General features: G+C 35.9%; 2 protein-coding genes across 10 annotated transcripts in view; one reads left to right on the top strand and one right to left on the bottom strand.

Annotated features, from left to right (window-relative positions):
• pdgfc (platelet derived growth factor c) overlaps positions 1-23,129 on the bottom strand; it is a 290,898-nt gene that overhangs the window by 137,022 nt on the left and 130,747 nt on the right. The gene's annotated exons all lie outside the window — the stretch shown is intronic.
• Positions 1-23,129, top strand: part of glrbb (glycine receptor, beta b) — a 40,998-nt gene that overhangs the window by 9,026 nt on the left and 8,843 nt on the right. For 2 of the 3 annotated variants that reach the window (NM_001003587.1, XM_087280384.1), the window contains 6 exon segments: positions 1,185-1,252; positions 10,090-10,316; positions 15,070-15,152; positions 16,841-16,981; positions 18,691-18,843; positions 21,302-21,588. In NM_001003587.1, the coding sequence (NP_001003587.1) occupies positions 1,185-1,252; positions 10,090-10,316; positions 15,070-15,152; positions 16,841-16,981; positions 18,691-18,843; positions 21,302-21,588 (959 nt within the window). 3 annotated transcript variants of the gene reach the window in all.

Genomic DNA, 23,129 nt, shown 5'->3' on the forward strand with positions numbered 1-23,129 from the left:
AAACCGGTGTTTTTTACCTATACATTCAAAAAGAAAATTTTTTGGAGTATCCAGACCAATCTAGACTCTCCAAAAAAGGTGAATAATTCAAAAGGTGTGTAATGAAAAGTTTAGGTTTTGTAGTTGTACTTTTCCACATTTTTAATGTTACAACTTTATTCCAAAATGGATTAAATCAATCTATTTCCTTAAAATTCTACACACAATACCCCGTAATGACAATGTGAAAAAAGATTTTTTGAAATTGTTGCAAATTTATTTAAAATAAAAAAGCAGAAAAATCACAAGTACATACGTATTCATATTGAATATTTTGCATTTGATTTTATTTCAGCTACCATTTATTTTTTTATTAATTAATTAAAAAAAAAAAAAAAACTACTAAACAGGTTATTTACAAGGTTTATGCATTTATCAATGAAGGAAATCCACAATTTAAATCCTTTACGCATCGTCTTGGAATACAAATTGGAGTCGGGTCCGGATTGCATGCCGTTCGCGGAATCTGGACTTTGATAGATGGTATTGCTGTAGCAAAAGTTATGTATTTTAAAACTAAAATACATAAGTGTACACAAGGCTTTAGACACTAATTCAAGTATTTTTTCTTTTTTCTCTATACTAGTTAATTGTTACTATTTTAAATCTTTCAAGTCTTCTGCATGCGCACCTGCCAATAAATACAAAAAAAATAAAATAACATTGCATGTTTTATTGCTTGTATATACATTGCGGCATATACGTCATTTAAAGTTATGCTACTGTTGGCAGTGCTTTCCTGATATAATGAAGCAGGTTGTAAAGAGTGGGAACCTCTGCTGCCTCCCTGCTCGCTGGCATTGAATGTAAACGTAGACCTTGATGTGGTTTGAGTGTTAAGAGCTCACTGTATGATTCAGTGTTATTACTCCCTATGGCCAGCCAGCTGCTCTTCATATCTGAGCAAGATGAAAGCTCCTGGCAGTCATTAAAGTCAACATTATAATCTTGGGAACAGGAATAGCAATGAAGTAGTTGGAACAGTTTCCTATAATGCCATGCTTTCCATGTCGTGTACATCAAGTGAAAACATATGTTTCATGGTATAAACCAAACAGTTAATGTTATAATGTCTGTGAGAAATTCGCTGTTAAAATCTTTCGTTTGATAGATGGGATTGATGTGCTGTTTGTTTGTTTTTGTAGGTATTCCTGTTGAGGATCGTGTGAACATTTTCATCAACAGCTTTGGGTCTATCCAAGAGACTACTATGGTATTCTACTTCACATGCGCTTTCATTCACATTCAGCATCACCCAGTGCTTCCCACAGGTTTGAAATATACTTACAGTGGTAGCCAGATTGAAATACACCTTTCACCCATGGCACATAAAAGGTTTACTACACGCGACAAACAAAAAAATAAGTAATTTTAACAATATTCTCATTTATTATGACAGTTTCTTTACAATAGGTTATTTTTTAAAGGCTGTTCTATTTCTCTCTCAAGTTAAGGTTCAGGTTACTTTATTAACATGACATTTAGTACAGTGCTGCCAAAACATTTAGTACATGTATAAAAGGAATAAAAACAGACAATATCTCTGGTTATATCTGATTACCTATTTCTAATGGTGTACATCTATTTTGCAGCCAAGTATAGATGGCATTTCATCCTCTCCGAGTATATTGTAAAGTTTTCTCTGTCGTTTAGATCAGGGATTCTCAACCGGTGGGCGGTGGCCTACTAGTGGGCCTCAGCAGTCTTGCTGGTGGGCCACGAGATAGCTTAAAATTTACTTTCAATATTATGCCATAATTTTAATATATAATAATATATAATATATGCTATATTAAAATGATCGAAGTAATGCACTTTCTCTTGTTCTGTGATTGATTACTTCTGCAACACGCGAGTCTGTTTATTCACAAACTGCATGAAGTGGAAGTCTCTCTGTGTATATTTGTGTGAACTATTTATCATATTCACATAGTTGTCCAAATTAATGTCCTGTAAGTCTTTTATAATGGACGCGCACCCAAACAGAAGGATCTAGCGAGGCTTAATGGTGTTTCTGCCATATAATGTACAATAAACCTGCATATGAGCTTCAAACATGCTCTGGCGGAGCTGTTCACTGTTTCTGTCAGCGATCCCCCAATAATATCCAGCTGCAAACTCAAGTTTTATATATATATAGTTTTATATATTATTACATTTAAAACAATATTTTTTTAAATAAAATGCTGATAATAGAAAATAATAGAAGGCACAACAAATATATTGAGAAAAAAATTACTTAATAATAAAAAGGTAATGCAAAACTGCATACAATTAACAACAGCTTTAGAAAGCGAAAGCAAAAGTAGAATTCCAGACATTTTAGAAGATTTACAAACCCCAGCCGGATGCATTGTTAAGTCCCAAAATGGTGCGTCTCTGTGGCTCATTGCAGAGCAAGTCTGTAGGGGTGTTGGTGGTTTTCGCGCACACACACACACACAAGTGAAAGAAAGAAAGAAAAACTCGTCTACTTAATCGATCACGGATGTTTGGTTACCTTGTGTGGATACAAAAGAGTGAAAAAAGATGATAATAGCAAAAAAAAAAGAATGAAGTATCACCAAATATACTTGGGAGGCTGTTAATTTACCTATACCTTCCGCTCAAGTAAAATCTATGTGTGTGGGAAGCACTGTTATTCACAAGTTTGGATTTGATTTGCTTTTATACTGTATTTATATTTTACTCTAATACTCACAATGCATTTATCTGATAAATGCACAATAAAAATAATAACGTGAAACCTAAAACTGACTTCTATTTTTACATTAGTTAAATGACCAACAGTAGAGGGTTGCTGAATAATTACTGAGAGATTTCAGCTACTGTCTGGGCTTTCACTGCCTTTCTGCACCTCCCTTTCCTCATGTGTTCAATACTTTTTCCCTGTGTCATTTCATTTTATTACACAGAACTTAATTTGTAAACTAATCAGTTTTGTTTTCTTTGCATTGATGAATTTCTTTGGTTGTTATCAATATCCGGTGAAAATTTCAAGACAACAGCACCTTTAGAAATATGTTTTTTAAGAAAATTGGTGACGTCTTCAATACTCATTATTACACCCCACTATATATATTTTAATACTTTCATAATTGTAGTTTGTTTTCTGAATTGAATAATGCCCCTATTGACATTTTTTAAAAGTTTTTTTTTTAAGTGTCAGATTGTCAAATGACAACTTCCAGACTGACGATTGCCTTCATGACTGTGTGCTTTATTTCGAGCTTACTGTGTTTACTTAACACTCCACGAGAAGTAAAAAAAAAAAAAAAAAAACACCCTCAGACCCCACAATCGTACATCTGGCTCCTTATGAGCAGTGACACCCAAAAACAACCCATCATACCAAGGTGTCTCAGATCACCTCCACTGAAAATATTTCTCCTGGAAGCACATCAGAGGGCCGTGTTTTCTGCCTAGCACTGCATGGTGTCATAGGTTGAATGTAGTTTCAACAGAAGCATTGCATTACAGCAGGCATTGGAAATAATGTCCCATTTTGTTGTTGCATCATTTTGCTGCGGTCACGCACAGGTGGCATGCGACAGAAATACAAAAAGGCTATTCATAACCTCTCCCGAGACCTGACCAGTAAGAAGTCACTGCCTACAACAGCTTATTTAGCTCTTTATTAACATTTGGACAGAAAAGTCAGACAAAAACATTTGTAAACATGACACAATACCATCCACGGTGTGTGTAATACATCCTGAAGGAAAAACAGGACATACCAAGATGTGAATCATACACACACCACCCCAAAAAACACTTAAGAACCAGATTCCCTGAACTCTTTAGTGCAGCTGGACTGTGGCCATTTTATTTGGCATGTCGTCTGTCTTCGCGGTATCAGCACTAGCAAAACAAGCTCCTCTAGAAAATGCCACTTCAAAGCCTTTTGCTCACGCAAGCCGGCAGAGAAACTGGGGCCAGTCTGACTTAACGAACCCTGTGTTTTCCCAAGTGTAGATGCTCACATACAGCCCGAGCCCTCATTGCAGCACCCGTCTCACGCCTCTGATGTTTGCGATAGTTAGAAATGTAAATAGGAGCAGCTCTAAGCGCCACAGCTGTGCGGCTTCAATACCAGCCGTTATTGGAGCCTGGACCCTTCAGAGACGAGCGTTTTTTAAAACATCACTCAGGGGTCGTGAGAAATGCTGCCTGCCATGGCGATGCCGAAGACACCTGGGCTCCTCTGTCACCCGTAGGACTAATGTGCTGTTTTTGTGTCTAAGTTGAGACTTCTCACAGTTCCTGTCATCCAACACAAAAGCAGGTGTCAGCCCTTATGACTGCCATCCCACAACCCAGAAGCCAAATAAACTCTGGTGCGAGTGTACTGCTTAATTTGAACAAGCGTGAATGTTCCCATCTGAGCCCTGGTGTGCATCAAACATGCAGACTGAGGCCCTGTTTACACTAATAAGTTTTAGTTTTAAAATGCATAAGTTTAGCTACGGTTACGGCATCCGTCCACACTACGCCGTAGTTTTCGAGCCCTGAAAATGGAGCGTTTTGAAAACGCTGAAGAGGCTGTTTTATTTAATACACTGCTGCTTCGTCTCAGTGTCCATCTTATCTAAAAACAGAGGTGGGGCAGCAGACATTCGCCTATCTGATTGGGGCTTTTTGGGGCCTCTTCTTGTAAGTTCAGACTTCACAAGTTTGATATGGAAAACAAACTCCAGAGGACACGTCGGGTAAATCTTCATATGGAACAGTGTACTTTAGAATCTCATTCACATCTCCCTGGCTATGCTGTTTCACTATCTTAACAATAAAATGAAAACATGATGTGAGGAACTGCTATTTATAGCAACTTAACAGACAGCAGAAATGTTGAAGCGTCATGTAGCTGCATATTATGATCGTCATCTTCATGCATATTTATAAAAAAAAAAAAAACGGAGCTTATAACATCACTGCCTCCTTTCATTTTCATTGAACATATTAAACATACCCTCTCTTTCAGCAATCAGTCAGATGTGCAGAATTAGTGTTCACGGTTACATTAATTAGTATATTATTATATTTTTATAATATATAAATTATATAGGGCGAGGCAGTGGCGTAGTAGGTAGTGCTGTCGCCTCACAGCAAGAAGGTCGCTGGGCTGCTGGTTCGAACCTCGGCTCAGTTGCCATTTCTGTGTGGAGTTTGCATGTTCTCTCTGCCTTTGCGTGGGTTTTCTCCGGGTGCTTTGGTTTCTCCCACAGTCCAAAGACATGCGGTTCAGGTGAATTGGGTGGGCTAAATTGTCCGTATAGTGTAAGAGTGTATGAGTGTATGTGTGAATGTGTTTGTGGATGTTTCCCAGAGATAGGTTGCGGCTGGAAGGGCATTCGCTGCGTAAAAACTAGCTGGATAAGTTGGCGGGTCATTCCGCTGTGGCGACCCCGGATTAATAAAGGGACTAAGCCGACAAGAAAATTAATGAATAAATTATATATTAATATATTTGATGTTGACGCTGGGTGAAACGCTAGTTTGGACGTGGATCGTTTTCATTCTAAAACGCTGTTTTAAAACTAAAACTTTTTAGTGTAAACGGGGCCTGAAACCACTGAAAAGCTGGCCGAAATCTCAATGCAACACGGGTAAAAAAAAAGTGATGAAAAATTACTTGTGACTGATCAGTGATAGTAATGATCATCATTACCATAATAGTAATGATTACAGTTTAATACAGATGACAGAATTATTATCATTATTTCATTTGTTTGGTCTGAACCAAACAAACCTAAGGAACCAAACTACAAGTCTGAACAAGTTGTTTTTGCTGGAAATAATATATAGAAATATATTATGTGTAAGATACTAGAGTTTGAATGCTTAAAGTCAGTAAGCATTTTTAAAGAGCCCCCTTTTTGCATTATAAAAGGTCATATTTTGGTTTTGAGGATCTCCAACAACAGGCAGATATGCATGCAAGGTCAAAAACACTTTTATTGTTTTATAATAAGCATTTATTTTTACATAATTATCTCAACGACACCTGTAAGATTTGCTCAACGATTCATTTGTTCCCAAACTCTTCCTTAGCGCAATGCTAATCTGTGCGCTGATTGGCTGGCAGAGAGAATTGCCCACCACAGATTTTTTTTTTTAAGAAGTCAGAGTGCAGAGTGTATGTGTGAGCCCAATGCAGGAGTGCATTAAAGCAATGCAGTTAAACACCAGCATATTGCTCTATTCTTAACTATAACACACATTTATAATTAATCCACACAGTGGGAAAACCTGAACTATTTAGAAACTTAACCGCCACACGTGTGTAGAAATAGCTGATGGTTTCTCTAGCAATGACAAACGGGAGAGGATTGCCAGTTTACAAACTCATTTAAATAAATAAGAAAGCGGCACAGGCGCATTTTCAATGGAAGTGGAAGTGAAATGGAGGAAGAAACTGATCCATGAACTGTGTACTGTAAAGTTCCTGTCAAGCTCTGGCAAAGTCCCATATATCGTTAATCTTTTCTGGTCCTTCTTTTAACATACGGCTGGCGAATCCCCCCTGTAAGCATGTAGATAGCTGAAGCAATGATGGGAACACAGCACAAGGCTTGACCTATTATGCTGTATTTAGGTATTTTTGCAAAAATAATCTTCAACAACTGACTCTTCACAGCCTCATCTTTGAGTAGGGAAAATAACACTAACTTCCCCTCACACTTAGATTACAGCATCTTTGCGACTTAATTTAACCGGGATCTGCCACAGTGTTTGTCTTCCTTCTTTTCTTTCTCGTATTTGTGGGCCGGTCATTTAAATAATCCCAAGTCTGCACGTGCGACATATGGGCGGGGCTTGAGTTCTGTATCAACCTCACGATGACAAGGCTAAGGATTTGTTACTGCGACGATTCATTTCAACCACTCTGAGTAATAGACACTCTTATAGATAAATCAATAGTTTTAAACATGATGCAATTTCAGATTTAAGCCTTAGCAGGATATTTCACCTCACTTAGAGCTGTTTCACACTGCATGAAAGACTTCACTTTCGCCAATTGGGGAAGTTTTTTCCTTGCCGCTGTCGCCACTAGCGACAGCTGAGTGTTTGGACTCTCCGTAGTGATTATTAAACCACGCTGAACTGAGCTAAACTGAACTGAACTTAAACTCTGAAAACTGAACTAAACTGTTTAATTTACTATAGTCTTTTATGTGAGGCTGCTTTGACACAATCTACATTGTAAAAGCGCTATACAAATAAAGGTGAATTGAATTGAAGGTTATTTTTTAAAAACCTATAATAGGGGCTCTTGAATGATTTCTATAAAAGTCATTAAGGCAGTGCTTATTTCATACAAAATACAGAAAGATGTTTATAAAATATTAGCTTACTATAAATGAGATTGCAAGTCAAATTAACCCTGTCTATAACTTATTTACTCACAGATCACAACAAAACCAATCTCGAGAATGTTTTTAAAACTTCAAATCATGAATAATGTGCTTAATACCTCATACTTAGATTATTGTAACTACCTCTATTATGGCATATCAAAGTCCCAAACGGCTTGTTTACAGATCGTACAAAACCCTATAGCACTAATTTTAAAGGCTGGTATACAGCAAGCCAATGCCAAACAACTAGCGCTGCTGAAACCCAACTGTGTTGTCGCCTCAAGTCTGGTTCTATCTGGAATCTGAAATATAGTGTAATTACAGCTAGCCTCTTTGTGTAGCTTCTTGACTAGAACTGTTTACTAGCGACGTCCTTTCACGGTCACACTCTGATTCGTTGCTGAATACCCAGTCAGAGCACTTTCTTCAGCTGATGCCAATTCTGCAAGCTGAATCAGAGCTCTAACGTTACCCTATTTTGAGAAGCAACACGTGGAACACACCAAACCCACTAGCCAAGCCAATGTTAACTGCTGATGCCCAATTGCCAACCATTGGCTTGGTGTGTCCTAGCCTTAAAGGGAAGAAGGAATTATGACCATGCTACCCCCACTCTAAAATCTTTACATTAGCTACCAGACAATTTTAGTGTTGAGTTCAACATTTTATTTCAGGTTTACAAATAATTAATTCATTTAGCCCCTGCCTATTTGTCTGATCTGCTCCACCCATAGTCTCCCACCAGAAGTTTAAAAATACCCAGATCTCGATTAAAATCGGGAGGAAACTGAGCCTTTGAAGTGGTCAGGCACACAAACTCCCATGTTATATTATTTAAGCTTCCGCATTGTCTGAGTTCAAGTTGTGTTTTAAAAGTTTTACCTGTTATTAGTTTAACTAAGCCATTTTTGAGCTTATACACCATTTTGGCTGTGCAGCCATTTTTAAATGTACTGGATATTAGTAAATATTTTGTAAAAAAAAATATAGGGCCCTATCATACACCCGGCGCAGTGTGGTGCAAGACGTGGCGCAATAGTCTTTTGGTAGTTTCAGCTTGGCGCAAGAGTCGTTTTGAGGCGTTGCGCTATGCTGTTTTAATAGCAAATGCATTAGCGCTCATTTGTGCGCCCATAGGTGTTCTGGTCTAAAAAGGAAGGCGTTCTGAGGCGGACGCTGGCGCGTCGCTATTTTGAGAAAATAAAATAGATTTTTCATTAGACCAAAACTAACCCGGTCTAAACTCCGGTGCAGAGTTGCGCCTCGCTTGCGCACTGCTTAATACGCACAAGAGAGCAATAGGCAAATATCTCTACATATGAAAAAAAATTTATATTAAGGATATATATAGGATATAATAAGAATAGATATAGGATATAAATATAAAGGATTAAAATATTACAAAACATATTATTTTCTAGCCTACATAAATATGAAAAATCACTGCTTTTATGTCTTCTTCATCTCGGGAGGCTTTTTCAGTTCATTCATAACAATTTGCTTTTGTATAATGTTATTATTATTAGCAGTATTATTTAATATATCCATATTTATTTTTGTTTTATTAAAAACAAGCTTAGATTAGCCCACCTGTCAGGTTTAAGACTATATGGGGCATGGCAGGTGTATTTGGAAATAACTCAGTATTTTGACCACACTTGGTAATTATTGTTCATTTATTCGTTTGCTAGAAATTAGAACTAAATTTAGAAATAGTTTTGAAACAAATCTTTGCGCTTAACAAACGAAATTAATTATTTATAGGCTAATTGATGTCTGTGCGTAAAGGTTTCCCTATCCAAGAGTGAAAGTGAAAGTAGATCATTTATCTCTCATTCTCACGCAGTAGATGCTCTGTTTAACAGTTCTCTGTAAAAAAACTGTCAACTGTTAACTGTTTGCTTGTGAAATGCTCATTTTTTCCACTTAGACTTACTTTGCGTCCTGTAAATAGCGAATGCACTCTTGGCGCGACGCAGCTGGGTCTTAAAGGGAATGGGAGATGAGACTATAATTGGTTTATTCTCAAAACACACCTATAACTCATTAAGAAAATAAACTCAATCGTTTTAGACCATGCGCCTTGGCGCAAGGCAGATTTCCCGTCCTTAAATTAGCAAAAACGCGTTCTGACACGCACTTAAAGCGCTTGCGCCCTGCGTTTTGCGCTCTGCGCATGGACCGTCAAAATAGAGCGCATATAGAGAGAGTATATATAGATGTAATAGAAATATGTAGTAGAAAGTTAAAATCACATCCCAGCAAAATGACAATGCTGCAATAAAAATGGTGCAATTTTATACCTTCAATACTGCATACATTTCTTCCAATTACAGCCTTTCAAATCTGTGCATGGTAAAAGTATGCTAATATATACACTTTTATTTTATTTCAATGCTTTTTTTATATTGGCAGCTACAATTAACTTTGAAATTGCAGTTCAAACTGACCCGTTACCACCATAATTGTAAGAAAAAATATGCACCTTCCACAACACCCCAAAATGTAAAAACTCATAATTTGAATGACCCTAAATGAATGAATAAAATGCAACATAATGTGAGCAATTCCTGTTATGGCAAAGTAAAATATCCAACACCATTACTCCAGTATTGAGTCAAGTGATCTTTCAGAAATCATGCTCATCTTCAAGGTAGACAATTTAATGCATATTTTGTCTTTTGCTTTACAGGACTATCGTGTCAACATCTTCCTGAGACAACGCTGGAATGACCCCAGACTCCGGCTTCCACAGGACTTCAAGTCAGATTCACTTACCGTTGACCCAAAGATGTTTAAATGCCTGTGGAAACCTGATCTCTTCTTTGCCAATGAAAAGAGTGCTAACTTTCACGACGTTACTCAGGAGAACATCCTGCTCTTTATCTTCCGAAATGGAGACGTTCTCATCAGCATGAGGTGAACTTTAATGCTCTCTTCCCTCAGCACACCACACCTCTGTCTTTGTGGATAAAGACAAATGAGCTCTAAGTGCTGGTGACACCTACTCACATTATTTACCACAGCAATTAAAACATAGCAAACACAATAGTTTATCAGATGTCAAGATCGTTGTTAAAGTAGAACAAATTACCAAGCAGGAGTTTAATCAGAGGGTGTTGAAATTATGCATTAATCATATTTACAAGTTAATTGAAGCCTGTTTTGGAAAAGTAAAATATAAATTTTTGAGACGATGCAAAAAAAATGATAGACTCATTCAAAAGGGGTTTTTCTATGCACTACCTGATGGAAGTTTTGTCGAAGATCCCAGTTGTAAGAGCAACAATAATAATAATACATTTCTTGTTAGCTGCATCCTAACCCTCACAAATACTGCAGAAGACCTATTGGAACCCACATGGACCCAAGATTCTGATAGAAATCAGTTAAGTTTAATGAAGGAAAAATCATGATTTGGGGTTGCATTCAGTATGGAGGCGTGCGAGATATCTGCAGAGTACATGGCAACATGAACAGCCTGAGGTATCAAAACATTTGTGCTGCCCAAACCACAGGAGAGGGCAAATTTTTCAGCAGGATAGCGCTCCTTCTCATACTTCAGCCTCCACATCAAAGTTCCTGACAGCAAAGAAGGTCAAGGTGCTCCAGGATTGGCCAGCCCAGTCACCAGATATGAACATTATTGAGTATGTCTGGGGTAAGATTAAGGAAGAGACATTGAAGATGAACCCAAAGAATCTTGATGAACTTTGGTAGTCCTGCAAGAACACTTTCTTTGCCATTCCAGATGACTTTATTAATAAGTTATTTGAGTCATTGCAGCGATGTATGGATGCAGTCATCCAAGCTCATGAGAGTAATACACAATATTAATTATTTTTCACTGCACCATGACTTTCTATACTGTAGAATATTTCTGTTAAGTGACAAGACTTTTGTCTAAACAAAGTCTATCAAAACCTTACTCCTAATTAAATAATTAAAAATCAAGGCATGATCATATTTTATTTTGGTAAAATAAGTTTAATCTAAAGGCCTTTACCTTTCTTATAAGCCATTTCTGATATTAAATGATCAACTACTATTGATCAAGTTATTATTTGCTGTTCCTAAAACTTGGATAGGCGACAAGACTTGTATCAGATAGTGTACGAGTAGTATTTAATTTGGCTGACATAAAACGATAAGAATTTTATTTATCGAATCGCAATGTTTATAAAGCTTGAATTAATATTACAAATTAAGAGAATCATATGACATATTGGAATGTAGAATAAGCTTTTCCCCTTTAAATACATTTCAAAATATGATGTATTTTTTGAGGCCATGCTGCATTTTCAGCATCTGTACTTCAGTCTTACTATCTTTCCTTCTAAAATCATTCTAATAAGCTGATTTGGTGCTCAAAACATTTCATAATATTATAGCTGCTTTTTTTTTTTTTTTTTTTTGGAGAATATAACCATTTTTATTTATAATATTTGGATTAATTAAAATATTAAAAGAACAGCATTTAATTAGGATTGAAGTTTTTTGTAACACAATGAAATACTTCACTGTAACTATTGATATATATATATATATATATATATATATATATATATATATATATATATATATATATATATATATATATATATATATGTTGTTTCTATATTACTATTTTTATTAGTATTTGCAATATTGAGTAATGCGCTTCCATGCAGATCTAAGTTTGCAACCAAAATATGTAAAACGAGAGTCTTAAAAAGTATTTAATGTTTGAATGACAGGGAACATGGTGACCGAGTCCTCCAAGCTCTTCTTAATGCTTTTAATAAACCTCCAGGGACTTCAAGTGATCCTAGAATTGGAGATTCGATACATCAGCTGACCCTAGGATTTCACCTCAGCACTGACACCTAAATTACAGCTCCTGTTATTTGATCCCATGTGAAAGTTCAGTCCTTTAGCAGTGGTGGACACCTCTGTCATTATCTCTCCACTGCTTTATCTGCAGCTCCTGCTGAATGAATGAAGTCCACTAATACCACATCTGCTCAAGACCAGTCCAAGGAAGCATTACGATCTGCATTTATTTCAAGTAATAAGCCTAAAAGTTGTCAGCGCAGATATATTTAGAGGTGTGTGTTTATGTGTGATGTAATTTAAATTGAAGCATGAAGACAAGGTGGAGCATATAAATTAGCCCATCCCCCTTTACAAAAATAGCCAATAATGTTTTGTTTTTTTTCCAGCATTGTCAGAATCGTTGAGCTAAAGTGCATACGCCTCATGACAAAAAGTCTATAATAGCAATGTTGAGTCTGTTGAATCTGTCTAAACCATTCAAAATATAACAATCAGTATAGGAGTTAAACGGGTCTGATGTTTCAGATGGGACACTTCAGATACTAGGGATCATTCGATTGGCCAGAAGGTCTGATGTAAAGCTGAGGTACTCTGATAACTTCGCTTATAGATAAACTTAAGAGTAACATTGATAATAATACCCCACAACTACTTTAATTTCGATTTCAGGAGGACTTCAAACAAACAGTCACATATAAAGGTACTCACAATTGCACAGCCCATTATAGTTTGAACAAATGTGAGTTGTTAGTGTGGTCACTGTGCCAGCCGTGCATTGGACATGGTCCAGTTCAGGGTAAAAAGATCAAATCTAAACATTGGCACAGAGCCACATGAGTGTGGATGGGAAGTGTGTTTAAGAGCATCACGTTCTGCTCTGTTATGTCTGAGGCAAATGTATTTCCATAGTGTGTGTGTGTTTTTTGTTTTTTGTTCATGCCACCCGGATCACAGCATGATCTGGGTGGTCTTCCGTGAGCCCTTTCTCGCTTTTGGCACCAGCCCAGGATGCCTTGCTTTGTCTCTGGGTACAGTATGTGTGTGGCAGGGGATTACTGTCTTAATGAAAGTCTTTTAAAGAGAAAAAAGAGTGTTTATTTCATATTATACCTCCCTGAAACAAATTCTGCCAGTACTCTTGAATTGACCTTCAATTTCCTCCTGAAGGCTCATCTATCTTCTTTTCTCAATGAAAATGATGCACCTTACAGCACTTCTTATCCCGTAGTCTCTTTATTTACATTCTCCACCAAAAAATGAAATACCTTAATTTTGGAACTTCCTGGCTGGTCATTTGTGCAGATATAATATAATTTGTGCAGATATAACATATACTGTAAGTCTACCCTTGTCTCTCACTTTTTTCCATTCAGACAATTTGTACTGTATAGCATACTGTAAGGATACATCTTAAACCAAAACAGATCATAGAAGGAAATGTTCATTCTCTCTAACCTCTCCCAGGCCTTTTCAAAAATAACTTGGCAATGTGCTTCAGCCCAAGTGCTGTGTGGCCTCGCTGGTGTTAAAAAAGTAGCTCTTTGCTTGTCAGATTATGGAAGAAAACCAAAAAGCTTTCATGTGTTAATGGCGTTTTAAATAAATATGCCTTGGTGTGGATGTTGTGCACAAGAAGGGAGCTGTATGAAGAATTTATACCGATAATTGAAAAGACCTTTTTATGTCTGTGGCATCTGTGAAATCATTTCAATTTGGATTGACTTTCATGTGATGCAGCCTAGTGATAAAATAAATTTCAGAAGAAATCTTGATGAAGTTGCAGAATGTATTTGATTCATATAACTTAAAACTGGGTGACGCGGTGGCACAGTTGGTAGTGCTGTTGCCTCACAGTAAGAAGGTCCCTGGTTTGGCTCCGACCTTCATTCATACCCTTCTCCCAAAGACAGGAACGTAACGAAAGTAACACAACAATATTGGCTAGATTTACTGGCTTAGTCTTGTTTATTTTACGTATATCTGACTATGACCTTGTTAATGTTAACAGCAAACATATTTTGTTAAAATTATTAAACAGCATTTTCATTTTAAATTTCAATTCTCTCAAATGTTTAAAAAGCAATCTAATGATGCAAATGTAACATTTTTTGAATATTTTATTATTATTATTGGCAATTTGCATTAATTTTTTAAACATTTTTAAATCCAAACACTGCAAACTCTAATGTGGAAGCGAAAAATAAGGTTTGCATTAGCAGTGGGGCATAAATAACAGCATTACTTTCATCCCAACAGGATGTGTTATTTCACTAAACAACCTTTAGATTGATCATTAGTGTGACATCAAAACAGAAACACAACTTGTAAAAAAGAACCACTGCAATAATTTACTGTTTGCACCTAAAAACTGAAATTTGGAGCTAAGTGGAACACGGCCTCAAAATAACATGATATTTGGTAGCTCCATCAAATGTTGCATGCAAAATATGTTGTTATAGCCTGGAAAGCAAATATTGTCTGGGCTTCGAGAAAAACACTTTGTCACTGTCGTCCCACGTTACTTTCGTCCCCACTCTCCTGTAATTATGCTTTTCATTGAGTAAAAGAAGTTTGGTTTGACGTTAGAGTCACGTGAACCATTGCAGCATGCGAAATCAGCTCTAGAGATGCATTAACATAAGGGTGAGCAGCCTATAAAACACAGTTTAAATATGAATGTGATGTGAAGGCTATTAGTAGGAGAAATGGTTAGACAGACTCCACATTCAGATGGCCAGGTAGTTGCTCATGAAGTGTATTTGGGGAAAATTACCTTTAAAATTGCTAGCCTGATTCAAACTGGCCAGGCGTGAATCACTGTCTGGTTCTCAGATGTGTTTATTTTCTCTTTTCTCAGGTTGTCTGTTACCCTCTCTTGTCCACTGGACTTGACTCTCTTCCCCATGGATACCCAGCGATGCAAAATGCAGCTTGAGAGCTGTACGTAAATATGGAAATAATCATTTTGAAAACAATAATAAATAAAGAAGATAAATGAAATGGGAAAGGGTGTTTACATTGCTTCAATACTTCACTATTGTTAGTTAAAACACAGCCGAAGATGAAAGAATTATTCATTTAAAAAAAAATGTAGACAAAAAAAAATTCATAAAAATGCATGCAAAATATATACCACCGCTTAATTTTTTTAATATTACCATTTATAGAAAATGTAAGGACGAACTGTCTAGCCTAAATTTAATTTAAAATACAAATGATGTAATTTTAAAAGGTCATTATTTTATTTATTTGATGTACTAGATAAGGTTAACACATTATTTTTCACATAATCTACAGCAATCTGTCTAAAACAGTTTAGTTTATTATTTAGTGTATTAGTTTATTATGTACTGTAGGAATGAGTATACAATACTAATATTACTTAAAGGAGATTAGTTTACAGTCCTGAGTATTTATGCATTTTTAAGCTAAATCACATTTATATTAGTGGGCACAGAACCCAGAGTCCTTTCAATGTTTGGGAGATAATTGCAGAACAAAACTACCAACGAACCTCCACATATTCAATGGGCTCTATATAATTATATACTCAATACACAAAGACACTTTCTTAAACATGTAATATACACATACAGTTATGGCCAAAATTATTCATAGCCCTGGCAAATTGTGTCTAAAGCTACTTTTATTCAACCAGCAAGTTTTTTTTTTTTTATTTAATTTTTTTGTTATTGAAAATGACGCAGACATTTAAAGGACTTGCGAGATTATTGCAAGGAAAATCAAAAGGATGTGGCATTTATGCATGCTTCTGAGAGCTTTTTCAGTTCTAGAAAACATAAAATGAATGTGTTATAGAGCAGTTATATGTTATAGTACATGTAACTTGCATTCAGTGTACAAAAAAATAACAATTACGTCCTCTAAAGTCAATGTGTCATATAAAAAAATGGATTCATTTAATTTAGTCTTAAATACATTAGGTGTGCAAGCAATAATTTGCTGGCTGCAGTTCATATAGCGACCACACCTAATATCATAGCACTAATAACAAGGGTTTCAGAATTCTATATAGTCTGTAAAGTGCAAAAGTTATGCTCTATAACATGAATGACGAACAAAGAAATAAAGGCAGGTTAAGTTTTTTTCCAACAGATATTAAGATGATGTATAAGAGGCATTGTTATGAAATTACTATATATATATATATATATATATATATATATATATATATATATATATATATATATGTATACTATATATTTTAGCTTTTATTTACATTTAAACAAAAACTTTAAGTCAGAATTTCCCAATCGTGTGAACAATTTCGAGCTTGACTGTAAATATTACCAGTTTGAAAGAACACTATACACTATATAAGGTATATAGGGCAACTATGTTTATATGTCTGTCCAAACAACTCCTTAACTCTTCTCATTTTGACTGTAAAGTAGTAATGATGCGCCCCTTTTAACAAAACTGCTTTGTATCAATACTTATTGTGAAAAGCACTATACAAAAAATAAACTTGAAATAAATATATTATGATACCTGGCCCTCAACGAACAGTACAAAGTGAAAAAAAAAACAATGCAGTTCATGTCCCCTTTCATTTAAAAGCCAGCATATATTATTGTTATGCATTTATCTTATCTTTATCTTCATAGTTGGTTACACCACAGATGACCTGCAGTTCATGTGGCAGTCTGGTGACCCCGTGCAGATGGATGAAATTGCTCTGCCTCAGTTTGATATTAAGCAAGAAGACATTGAATATGGCAACTGCACCAAGTACTACGCAGGGACAGGTAAAAGGCTTTCCCTTTATACTAATAGTGTGTATAAGCTTCCTCTGTGGTCTCATTGAGGAGGAGGTAGCAATACATTTCAATGTGAGTCTAACATTTATACACTTGACGATGTACAGTTGATGTCAGAGTTATTAGCCCTCCTGTATTATAAGTCCCACTGTAAATTTTTTCCCCAATTTCTGTTTAATGGAAAGAAGATTTTTTTCAACACATTCATAAACATAATAGTGTAAACGAGTCGGGGTACAACAGAGTTGAGGATCTAAATGCAGTTTATTAGGAGAATTGTCAGGCAGGCAAAACGTTAAAACAGGGACAGACAGGAGCAAGCAGATAATCCAAAACCGTTGTCAGAGTATAGATGAATGGTCGGGATAGCTCACAAGAAACTAATGTTTAGACACAGTGTCAAGATCCCGAAACGGAAGTGTTTTAAAAACACTGCACCGCATCATGACCTGAAACATCCAGACTAAAGTGACTAAAGTGATTCAAAAATTTCAAAATCGATTCAAAGTATCTGTCATTTCTGAAGCATTTTGAGACCTGGCAAATCTGTGTTTGACTGACAGGGTCAAAAAAAAATCTATCTCATGTAGCCTAGTGGACTGTGCATGTTCACATCCCAACTTGTACAAATATTTTGAAATTATGTCTTGGTGTATTTTAATAACATTACTGTTTTATGACCAAACCAAGACATATTTGATCTCAAAGTGTTCATTTAGATGTCAGACCAATGATAAAACAAAACACGTTATAAAAACAAAACATTTAAAAAATAACATCTATAGCTGGATTCAAACCCATTATCTCTGCATGCTAGTCAGAAACTCTCACCGCTTTGTGGGATTTAAAATCTGAATTTGCTGAACTGTTTCTTTGCTGAAGCTTTTCCAAAGCAATACATATAAATGACCATTAGTTGTTGCTGTAGAGACAGGTTTCAAAATGTTTCGAAGCGTTGACCCATTTGCTTGTGTCGACTGTTTTAGTGTTTCATGAAGCCTCCCAAGCAAATGATCAGGACAGGTGGCAAAACAACATAAACAGTAAAACAAAGCAAAGGTCAAAACACAACAAGTAAACGCTTAGAAATGCTCACTTACAGTTTAACAAGACTCAGCCAAGAGTGTTTAAAATAGGTTTTTATAGTCCTACTAATCAGTCTATCATGAGCTACCAGTTATGTGTGTGTAATCAGGGGGAAATCAGGAACTGGTGTGTGAATGCAAAAACTTCTGGGAGTTGTATTTCATATAGTGGCAGATGTGTAGTTCTTCAGCGATTTGCACAGGCTGGATTGCTGATGATTGTGACAAATATTTTTAATAACAAGTTTTTAATTACTGAATTCTTTATCTTTGCCATGGTATTTGACTAGATATTTTTCAAGATAATAGTATTCAGCTTAAAATGCAGTAAGTTAGGGTAATTAGACAAATCTTTTCAAAACGATGGTTTGTTCTGTAGACAATCTGGGAAAAAAATGCTTAAGAGGCTTATAATATTGATCTTGAAATAATTTTTTAAATATTAAAAGCCTCTTTAATTCTAGTTGAAATAAAACAAATAAGACTTTCTTTAGAAGAGAAATAATAGGAAAAAATATTTTAAACTTCTTTTGGGAAACACTTGAAAAAAAAAATCATAGGAGGGCTAATAATTTTGACTTCAACTGTAAATCAGCTTATTCTCTATGACAGGCTACTACACGTGCGTGGAGGTGATTTTTACTCTGAGAAGGCAGGTGGGCTTCTACATGATGGGTGTTTATGCACCCACCCTGCTCATCGTTGTCCTTTCCTGGCTCTCCTTTTGGATTAATCCTGACGCCAGCGCTGCCCGTGTGCCTCTGGGTACTTTTTTTCAATCATCAGTCCTGCCACAAGCATCAGCACCTCATCACATGTGTCTGTGGAGTCCTGTATCACCCTAAACGAACCCATCCTTTATATTTTTCATCATTCACCATTTCTCCAGTGAGTCTTTTTTTTCTATGGCTGATTTCAAGAGGTTTAGGGTGATTATTTTTGTCCCCCTCAGCTCCAAATCTTCTTTTCATCAATTGTTTACCCAAAGGCATCTCTGAGGAAATGTAATGCATGTTCTGGATATTTCCCATCAGCCTCAGCTATAGCCCGCAGGCGTTATTTCGCTATGGGATCCACAGAGGTCAGCGAGAGAAGATTATCTGAGATAAGATGAAGATTACAAAAGATGCCGTGACAGTTCCTTGTGTTTTCCGGTTATAGACTGATATCGCTGATAAATGCATGCGCCGTTTTCATGCAGCGTGCTTATTTCTTGTGCACTAGAAAAAGCAAAGCAAACCAAATGTTGTGCTGTGATTTGGTTACAACTGGATTTCTTCTGCAATTCCATTGGCGATGCCAGTCATCATTCATTCTGTCCACATGGTTGTCCTTGTTGCAGTTTAATGTGATCACATCACGTGTCATCTCGAAATGCCACTTTCCATGGTCTCATATCCATTTCATTTCAGGTCAGTCACAATAATGCAGTTTTTGAATGTTTGAGAATTAATCTTTAGATTTTGTCATATTTTGTGGGAAAAGATTTAAAAGATTATAAGATTAAAATATTGATTAAGTATTAATAAATAATATCAAATTTAAATATTTAATAAATAAATGAGCAGGTATTTATAAATATATCTTTTGATTTCATTGTAACTAAAATATATTCTAACAAATGCATTTTGTTGTAAATAACTTTTTCATTTGTTTCAAACATAATTCTTTCTTAGCCTTTATTTAGAAATTAATCAATTGATTCCACAAAATATTAAATTAATCAAAGGTTTGTGAAGACATTTGTAATGTTAAAAATATTAAACAATATTTTGCCGCCGGGCAGCATGGTGGCGCAGTGGGTAGCACAATCGCCTCACAGCAAGAAGGTCGCTGGTTCAAGCCCCGGTTGGGTCAGTTGGCATTTCTGTGTGGAGTTTGCATGTTCTCCTCGTCTTTGCGTGGGTTTTCTCTGGGTGCTCCGGTTTCCCCCACAAGTTCAAAGACATTCGGTACAGGTGAATTGGGTAAGCTAAAACTGTCTGTAGTGTATGTGTGTGAATGAGAGTGTATGGGTGTTTCCCAGTGATGGGTTGCAGCTGGAAGAGCATCCACTGCGTAAAACATGTGCTGGATAAGTTGGCGGTTCATTCCGCTGCGGTGATCCCTGATTAATGAAGGGACTAAGCCAAAAAGAAAATGAATGAATGAATTAATTAATTTTTGCCACCAAGACATAACTACCTTTACTTATTTAACCTAAATTTATTACAGCTCTTACCATTAAAATGAAATGCGAAAATGGATGAAAAGTAAAACATCAACAACAAATACATTATCAGGAGCATTAACTAATGATTCTAGTCATAATCTTGCTTCCCTAATGTATGGAATACTGTTTCCTGGTCCAAGCCACTACTTATTTGAATTGAGAAAATGTTTTTTTTTTTTTTTTAAGTTGATTTTTAACTTTTTTAGTCTTAAAACACATTAAAATGAATATTTAACATAATAATGATGAATGTAAAAATCTCTGGACTTACTACATTACAGAGACCAATATTTCAATATTTTAACAATTTATAAACATTGCATCCCTTTCTGGCCTTCTGACATCAGGCATGATATATATATATATATATATATATATATATATATATATATATATATATATATATATATATATATATATATATATATATATATATATATATATATAGCGATCCAGATTTGCGAAAGTTTTAGAGTGTTTTGTAGACGTTTATTGGTACCATTTGTTGAGCCACCCCATACAGTTTGCACCCGGAAGCTGCTTTGCATGACATCAGACTTTACTTTTCAATTAATCTTTATTTCCAGAGTGATTTTACAATGTGCAGTAGATTGTGTCAAAGCAGCATAACATAGATATTCTAGTAAATTTCAGTCCAGTTAACAAGCCGATACTGTTTGTAAGATGTAGGTTATAATTTCTATCCCATTTTAATCAGTGTGTAATATCATTTTATTGGTAACAATTTCTACTATTCCCTTTCAAAACCACTAAATCCCTTTCAATGGAAAATTTAATTTCTGATCGTCATAATGTATGAAAATAGAACAAAATATACATCAGTAGTTACAAAGAAATCCTAAATGTCATTTGCACTGTTCTAATATATTTACCGATTCTTTAATATTATGTTTGCTTCGGTCTTATCTGTAGAAAGGGGATCAGATCAGTGTGTAAGCTCATCTCTCCTCAGCTGATTTCATGTAATGAGTGCTCTGTCTCTGTCTGCAGGGATTCTGTCAGTGCTCTCGCTCTCCTCTGAGTGCACGTCTCTGGCCTCTGAACTGCCCAAAGTCTCCTATGTAAAGGCCATTGACATCTGGCTGATTGCCTGTCTGCTCTTTGGCTTCGCCTCTCTAGTGGAGTATGCCGTGGTTCAGGTGATGCTCAACAGCCCTAAACTGTTGGAGGCGGAGAGAGCAAAGATCGCCACCAAGGAGAAGGCGGAGGGAAAGACCCCTGCTAAAAACACCATCAACGGCATGGGGAGCACCCCTATACACGTCAGCACACTCCAGGTCAGTTTCAATCAATTGACTATACATGCACTGCAAAATTTGTGGTGTTATTTATGCTCACCACTATATTTGTGTCCGATATGATCACACTCACAGCGCATTTAAATGAAAATGAAACTAAATGACATCGCTATTTTTCTAAAGTATAAATTAATACTGGTTATGATGCATCCGATGATGCCTCAAACTGTGTTTTGTTCCTTTAAATCTGCGTTGTATCTGTCTCTGTATCTTTTCTGTACATTTATTCACGGCTTCACTATGTTTGCCATGGCTGCAAACTATAGGACATTCCGCCTATTACTAGTGATCAGAAAATTCCCCCCAGAACAACAGTATTTAAAGAAATTACATTCTGGTGATGTGCTGAACCATAAAGTCTAGTAATAACCTACTCTACTTTGTTCACAACCCACTCCAAACAGCCAAGCTCTCAGGGCATCTATAGTGAAGACTATCACTACTACTTCACATAGGTGATGTGTTTATCAGTCAAAATGTATTTGAAGATGAAGTGTCCCTGATCACAGAAAGTGATGTACATCTTAGAAATGTCCACAGGACATCCACAATATTTATTTGTGTCATAAACATGGCAGCTCACACACAGCGCCCCACATGACCCACAAGAGGGAGAGCGACACATAAGTGCATCAACAAATACAGAAAGCAAATCCCAGGGCATTTCTGGCTAGATCATTCACCACAGTACGGGCGAGTGACGATCTGTTAATCAAGTTAGATTACAATCCAGCATTACTAGGCACGTTTAAGGGAACATTGAATGCATGTTGAACTGTGCACGTTTGCATTTTTTCTTATGACAATAGGAAAAACCTACAAGTAGCAGCATACTTCATTTTGGGTAGAGCAAATAAGATTAAGGCATCGTTTAAAAGTGCAAAGGGGCTATTTTATTTGTTTAACCATGATTATAACAGAAATCTATTATAATAAGAATAATTGATATTAGACAGGTATATAGTCATACTTAGACATGGGCCAGTATAAGATTCTGACAGTATGATAACCTTTCATAAAAATATCTGGTTTCACGGTATTGTGATTACTGCTCTAAAATAGGTTATTTTTAAATGTCTGGGTAAAAACTAAAACTTTTTTTTCCCTTTGAAAACAATATATTGTATTTTTGAAAGATTTATAATATTTTGGAGCAGTAAACATGTCAGGCTAAGTAATTCAAATTAGTAATTTACTTCTGCTTTCTTCATTAGTTTCAAAAACACAGCTTTCTTTACAATTTAAAACAGCATTCTGGGATATATATTTTTTTGTTGTTGCTGGAGATACTGTTGTCCTAAAAAATAAAACAAAAAAATGTAAACATAAAATCTTACTTATACCTTAGGAACAGTATAGTAGAAAATGTTGCCGGTATTAAAACCTTTACTTTTCCAAACCACGGTATATCTTGAACACGGTTATCGTCCCAAGCCTAGTCATACTTTGATAATACTAACATTCTTTGATAGGTCTTTGATATAACTGATACATACTTTGTAAGTACTTTGATAATATTT

Source organism: Danio rerio, chromosome 14 (genome assembly GCF_052040795.2).
Source record: "Danio rerio strain M-AB ecotype USA chromosome 14, GRCz13ab, whole genome shotgun sequence".
In the NCBI taxonomy this organism is placed as follows: Eukaryota; Metazoa; Chordata; class Actinopteri; order Cypriniformes; family Danionidae; genus Danio; species Danio rerio.